A 7,172-nucleotide genomic window follows, 5' to 3' on the forward strand; every position below is an offset into this window, starting at 1 on the left:
CGAACATAGCAGGCTAAATTGCGGAACCAAATTATCCCCCTCTACCAAGAGGTTAACGTCGGAAGGAATCTGGAGAATGCGAGCCGATCCCCCCGCATGGACCACCGAATGAGTAATGCCTTCCTCAAACATCCTAACGTCATCAGGATCCAGGTCTGACTCAGATTCGTATTCGTCAATCATCACGCCTTTTCCCCTCTCTACTGCTGAAGGAGGAGCACGACCCGCTGCGGAAGAAGAGGGCACATCCGAAGTCACAATAGCTGCACCAGAGGTCTGGTTCTCTGCTCCAACGGGGTGTTGACCATCAGTAACAAAGGGGACTTCTGGCTGAGCCGTTGCGGCAACCGCCGTCCCCAGGCACTCACCCCCGGCGCCAGTCTCGACGACTCGCCCCGTCTCTACAGGAGACACCGCAGCAACACTTCCACCCGAGCCCGTCGGGGGAGATTCGTCCAGGATAATCACTGTCGGAGGCGCCATCTCAAACTCCACCCTTCGTCTCTTCGGCGGTCCCTCCTCTTCCCCAGTCGATGGTGATTCATTCGTAGGACGAACGGTACTGGACGGGACCTCGTCTTGAGAGGCAGGCCTTGCTGGAGTAACTAGGGCCGCAGACTCGACCGAAGCTGCCCTCGACGAAGGACGACTAGCAGGCGTCGCAACAAGACGAGCGGTCGCAGCCGTTTGACGCCAGGCTAATTGAGGGGCCCCGGTTCTCCGCACTCTCCATGATAGCGACAAACGAGGTATAAGAGGTAAAACGAAAAACGAATAAAGAAATAGAATAATAAAAAGGGACGTCATCTCACTTGTAAGGGGTCTACGTCCAAATCTCTCATGAAAAGTCGACCAGGTGCGAACCCCCGCTGTGTGGGGAAGGATGGCCTCCACCCATTCACGAATCCCTTCAAGAGGTGACGGGGGCAACTTCTCGGCCACGGAATAATAAGGCAGTTCAGTATTCACAAAAAGGAAAGAAAGAAGAAGAAAAGGACAAATCGAACATTTCGATTAATCAGAGATGCAAACTTACGGGGGAAATTCCATCTCTCAGGGAACCCCGTCGGGTTCGCCACAATATGTTCGGTCCGCACGTAGAAAAAATTCTCATAAAAGCGACGATTGGTTCTATCATCCATCCCCACTACTAGGCCCTTCGATCCCCGAGGACGCGCATGAATCATCGAGCCTCGAATCAATAGGGGGGCAAAAAGGCTGAGCACATGGCCCAAAGTGACCTCACGACCGACAAGCTCCGCGTATTTGAGTAGCATGAGGAACAACTTGTACAGGTAAGGAGAAAGCTGAGCAGGGCATACCTCATAGTAATGGCAGAAATCCACCACTAGCATAGGAAGCGGGAGCGTGTACCCCACAATGAAGGGATAGGCATAGAATATACAAAAACCAGGACGGTCGAATTGAACTCGGTCATCCCTCCCCGCCGGTTGTATCTCGACGAAACTGGGGATCCCCCATAGTTCCCTCAAATCGGCGATCCCTCTCTCCCCTATAACGGGAGAAATATCCTCCGGCTCCGTTCCACCGCCGATGATGAAGTCGATCGCGTCCCTCCCTGGGCGGGGGACAATCTCATCCACCGAGGGAAACCCTTCATCATCCACCGTATCCACCTCTCCGGTGGACGGAACAAGGTTCTCAGCGGGGCAACAGGAAGATTGTCACGGGAGGAGTCACCAGCCATTTCTAGCCAAAAGCAAAAACTCTCCGGGGGAAGTGAGGAGATTAGGGATTGCGATAAGCAAGAAAGCAAGCGAGAAATCGAGATATCAGAAAAGGAGATATCTGGGGAATTCCCTGAAAATGAACACTGAAGTGTGAGGGGCAGATGACAAGACTTCTCTATTTATAATAGACACAAATTCCCCGAGCTTGAAACCCAAGAGTCGCCATCCGAATTCGACAGGACGCGAAACGTTTCAGTTCCTCTAAAACGTGTGCTATAATAACGGTGGGCACGAAGCAACGATTCATTTACCAACCGGCGTTTTGATTTTGAAACCGTCGTAACGGCGCATGAGTACCAAGAAAACATTCCCATACCCTCCGAAATACGCCGAGCTATTATTTCGATAAGGCAGAAATATCGTCCTTAAGGCCGAGAGCCTTCACCATTGAAATAAAAGCGGGATTCGACCTTGTTCGAATCACGACGGGCCATTATTTCAATAAGCTCAAAGCAACACCCTCAAGGCCAAGAGCCTTTGCCGTCTGCGAAACGGAATGTATCGACCTCGATCAAGCTCAGACAGGCCATTATTTCAATAAGTTTGCAGAGCGCGACTAAAGGACAGAATGGGGGGGTCAGATTCCTCTCGACTAAGTCGCACACATGTTCCGTCCGTCGGGACCGATTAGGCACGACCCCAACGAACGGAGGGACTAACTGTATTGGTCGTAATCTGACTATTTCGACCTAGGCGGTCACGACCACATTTTTGTCGCTAAGAAGAAAGTAGGAGTTAATCTAATCCCTCCTCTTAACGCATTCGGCATGACGACAAGAGCAGTATCTTTCCACGACCAGGAAGTCTCGTTGCCCTAGGCACGCCAAAGTCGCAGCAGGGGCAAGAGAATTATTTCAACTATATATACGTGAGTAAAACGGGGAGACGTAAAAGACCCCCCCCCCCCCCCCCCCGACTCTCTGATGACTAGAGAGCTCCCAAAAAGCTACATTCGGAGATCCCTAAATGAAGGGGTGATTGTAATTCCTCCCCTCCCCCCCCCTCCTTGGAGGGAGATGAACAGTATTCAATTTTAATAAGATCTTCGATTCTAGATTCATTTAGTGTTTAATTGCTATCATACGATCCTTCGATCCGATATTGATTAGGCTTGGCTACGATTTACCCCTTCATCTTTGATTGATTTGTCCAGAAAAGATTTCAAATTTTTTGAGTCAAACAATTTGTGATAGTGGTAAAGCATGACTATCACAGACACATTAGATAATTCATTACTGCTATTTTTGTTGGTTATATATTAATTCTTGTTTTTCATATAGAAATGGTTTAAAGGGTTGTTTCTAGAAGCCTTATCCTTGCTTAAATGCAATTATAATACAAAGCTAAATATAGAAGAATTCGCTAAAATTAGGGTCCAACCTTCAAAAATCAAACCCTACGGAGACCTTTGTTTGTATAAAAATCGAAGGGGACGTCAACAGTCAATGAAGAACGACAGTGACTTTTCTCCAAATTAGTGGGGGGGGGGGGGGGGGAGGTTCTGGATCTTTTCGTCGTGGAGTGGAAGAGAATGGCTTCTAGAAGCATAGCCACGTGAGAAATGACGGTGAGCTTGTGATTTGTTACCACAGTTTTCTACTTGCAATCTGTTAGTTACAGTTTTGAACCATTTCCTCTGTTTTTAAAGAGTATAGACAGCAGGCCAGACACAAAAAGGGAGGAAAAATCTATCCCCATTTAATGTTTACACTAAATTATCACATTCATAATTTATATTTACATATAAACATCTAATACTTAATTATGATTATATATTTATTAATTAATATTCTATTTGTTTTCTTTTATGTGATCATGTGTAATTGGATACGGAGTTTAGGAGGGAAAAAAAAAGCTTTTGACACTTAGCCTTAAACATGTTATAATATTTTTATGGTTATAAAACTTTGAAATTTGAAATTTTAAACATGCCAATATTTGTGACTTTGTGTGGCTACAAAAGATTTTGGAACAATATTTTTTTTAATTTTTTTTACATAAACTGGATTGAGGGGACTGTGGAGTATGCATTTTAATGGAGTAGTACATTATTTTATTGAAAATGGGAGACAGAAGTGTGCTGTTCTTTTTCTAGCCCTCCATCCTTGAACAGACTCACTTCTCACCCCTTTAGTTATGAATCATGTCAAAGTTTGACGATTGAATGAGAGATATAGCTAAAGATAGTTCAAAACAGGCTAATTCCAAATTAATCAGTCAAATTTTAGCTTAACAGTCAACTTAGTTATTTGCAAGTATAGTTAAAAGACAAAAAGTTTGCTGTGTATCCTAATAAAAAATATAAACAAAGTATCAACCAATTGAGAGAAAATTGTAACCCAGTTACAATAAGAAATGGTTTGAGCTGATCACATTTGATTATACGCTTTCAGTTGGTATATATATAATATTTTTCTCTGTTCCAATTTATGTGACATTTTTTCTTTTTTATTCGGTTAGAAAATAATAATATTTTTTATATTCAGTAACAATTCAATTTTAAATTTTATTTTTTACTTTTAATAAAATAATTTATAATCACATAAATTTTTATTATTTAGACCATAAATTTTAAAAATCAAATCTTCCTTTATTTCTTAAATTTTGTCAAATACCTTTATATTAATTGGAACGGGATAGTATAAAATACCTAGATTAGGCCTTGTACGCTAAGCATTTGGAGGCCATAATCTTTAATAACTCAACAGCTCCATCTGTATCAGTAGTTTTAAATCTACTATTCCCAATCTTCTAGAAGGCATAAGAAAAATGCCTCGTCAGCACACAGTCTTCCATTTTGCAACTGTAATCTAAAAAAACGGTGGGTACGCCGTCCTCGGGTTTAAAGATTCCCTCCTTAGACTTTTTCATTTTTTATATAAAATAAAAACCTCTTTTCTCAGTTTTTCTTTAAATTATACCCACAAATTTTTTTTCTATGTATCTCACTCTGCTTTCAGCATTTTCGTTTGACAAATTGAAAAAATCATAATTCTCCAATGGTCCAATCTCTAGCCCTAGTTTCCCCAACTTCCTTTTCCTTTTCCTTTTCCGTTCATAACTCCTCTTCCACCGCCGCATTTGGAACTCACCGCCGTGTTTCGTACATTGGGAAGAATAATAAGAGACTATCGATATGTGCTTCCGCCGTTACCGAGGCTCCGCCGGCGTTGAAGAGGACAAGACCGGCGAGTCTCTATGAGGTGTTAAGGGTTAAAAGAGATGCTTCAGCGAAAGAGATTAAGGCTGCTTACCGGAATTTGGCTAAACTGTACCATCCCGATGCTGCTTCTCTGCCGGAGGAATCTTCCGACGGCCTGAATTTCATTGAGATTCACGACGCTTATGCCACGCTCTCTGATCCTTCTTCCAGGGCGCTGTACGATCTCAAGTTAAGCGTAGGCTCTCGTCGGCGAGGTTTTGGGCACTCTTCCAATGGATTTCGTATCAGTAGGTCGGAGTTTTATCCGACCCGGAGATGGGAAACGGATCAATGCTGGTAATGACAGATTGTTAGGACCCCATATTTCTCCGCCTTCACACTGTATTTTGTTAAGTGGCTTTAGATGGAGATTTAGTTAGTGTACATCCTGCGTCTTGTTCATTTTTTTTGTTCTCATTTATGCTCCTTCTACTTGAGCCAATTGGCCAGAAACGAAAGGAAAAAAAAAGTCTTCTTTGAGGAAATACATATTTCACAATTTCATGACTTCCTTATAAATTCCGGAAAAAAGTAGAAAAAAAAATTCAAATAAAAATGGTATTGAAAATTAGAGTGGTCATGAATATAATTTTTGGTTGTTTTTGAATTTTTTTGAGTGATTACAAAATTTATTTTCAAGTAAAAATTAAAAATTTAATGGACAAACAGTAATTTCAAAAAAGAAGCGAATTTTTTTTGAAAAAAGGTTAAAAAACAAAAAATTATGGCCAAACAGGCCTAATAGTACCAAAATTCTTGTAAGTTTTTGTTTTCGAAGTGTTGGACTATTCATATTTTGTGGGGCGCAGCGCGGGAGGTTAAAAGAGAGGGGAAGATATTGTGTTGGAAGATATTGTGTTATTTCACTATTTATTGTTACTAAGTGCCCGTTTGGATAGGCTTATTTTCAATATTTTTAAGCCAAAATAACTTTTAAGTCATTTTGTAGTGTTTGGATAGAGTAAAAAAAATGCTTTTAAACACTTATTTTTAAGCCAAAATCGCAAAAACAAGTAAAAAGTCAAAAGCTAGAATTTCTTAATATGGTTTAAAAGCTATTTTGACTTGAAGTCACTTAAAATAAGCCCACCCAAACAGTGTATAGTATTTTGGATAATGCGGGTTGAAGTAGGATGTCTCCGTTAGATTGTGGAGTTAGCTAAACAAAATGTGCTACTAGTATTTTTTTTTTTAAGGCGAAATGACTTCCTGGCCACTTAAACTTGTAGGGCTTTTGAAAGCCGATACACAAACTTTAATCTTTCCTATTTAAACACTCAAACTCGTGAAACCTATAACTAATAAACACCTTTGACCATTGACCTTACGCGCGTGTATTACACATTGACAGACGTGTCCATCCAGTCAGCAAATGACCAATGGGATTGTTACACGTCAAGTGCCCATAGCTGTGCTGGAATAAATTTATTAATTGTTTGCTCAAAAGTTATCGCATACCTTATGAGTATAAAACAATATAAATAAATCACGGAAAAATCATAGCAAACCGTAATAATCCGTTGGACCAAATGAAGGAAACGAAAATAAGTACTCAGGGTTAGGGGGAGAAACATTAGAAGCCTTAATTGATAATATTGGTTTGGTCTGCCTCTCCATGAAGAGGTTCAGAGCCTTACAATGGTGTTCCTCTTGCCCATAATATGGGTATCGTTGTCTCTTTTTTCTCTCGTCCATAGTGGCGAAGAAGAAGCCCCCTTTTTTCTAGGGTTTCCTCTCTTGGTATTTATAGCTGTGAGCTTCGTGAGCTGGCAATAAGTGGCCGTGACCATGTTGGGATTTCGCCTTCATGGTGGCGGATGGGCCGTGGCCTTGTTGCTCGAATCAGACGAGGGTTGAATATCGTTAATTCTGAGTGGTCGTACCACTAATTAATCATGAATTAGCTTAAGACGGGATTAGCTTCGTTAATTATCGTGGGATTGGATTCTGACCCATACATTATCTATAATTTATCTACAACTTTCACACATTATTTCTACCAAGTTAAATACAACTACAATAACATACAACTTAAATACAAATTTTATGCAAAATTTATACAATATGTCTTTTGTATATTTTGTATCTGATTTATACATAGTAAAAATAAATTTCATACAACTAATTATATATTATACAACTTATCTACAATTTTCATACATTATTTCTACTCAGTTATATACAACTACAATATATACCACTTAAATCAATTTTTATAC

General features: G+C 40.8%; 1 protein-coding gene across 1 annotated transcript; it reads left to right on the top strand.

The window, feature by feature from the left end:
• The first annotated feature begins 4,640 nt into the window (after window positions 1-4,640).
• Window positions 4,641-5,460, top strand: LOC109213784 (chaperone protein dnaJ 11, chloroplastic-like). The gene has a single exon (XM_019377612.1). It carries the CDS (start codon window positions 4,751-4,753, stop codon window positions 5,252-5,254), a length of 504 nt encoding a protein of 167 aa, XP_019233157.1. The 5' UTR covers window positions 4,641-4,750; the 3' UTR covers window positions 5,255-5,460.
• The last annotated feature ends 1,712 nt before the right edge of the window (window positions 5,461-7,172 follow it).

Source organism: Nicotiana attenuata, unplaced genomic scaffold, assembly GCF_001879085.1.
Source record: "Nicotiana attenuata strain UT unplaced genomic scaffold, NIATTr2, whole genome shotgun sequence".
NCBI lineage: Eukaryota > Viridiplantae > Streptophyta > Magnoliopsida > Solanales > Solanaceae > Nicotiana > Nicotiana attenuata.

Bases quoted from the DNA above. Each gene is read 5' to 3' on its own strand.
- LOC109213784 (XM_019377612.1), top strand. From the start codon at position 4,751: ATGGTCCAATCTCTAGCCCTAGTTTCCCCAACTTCCTTTTCCTTTTCC.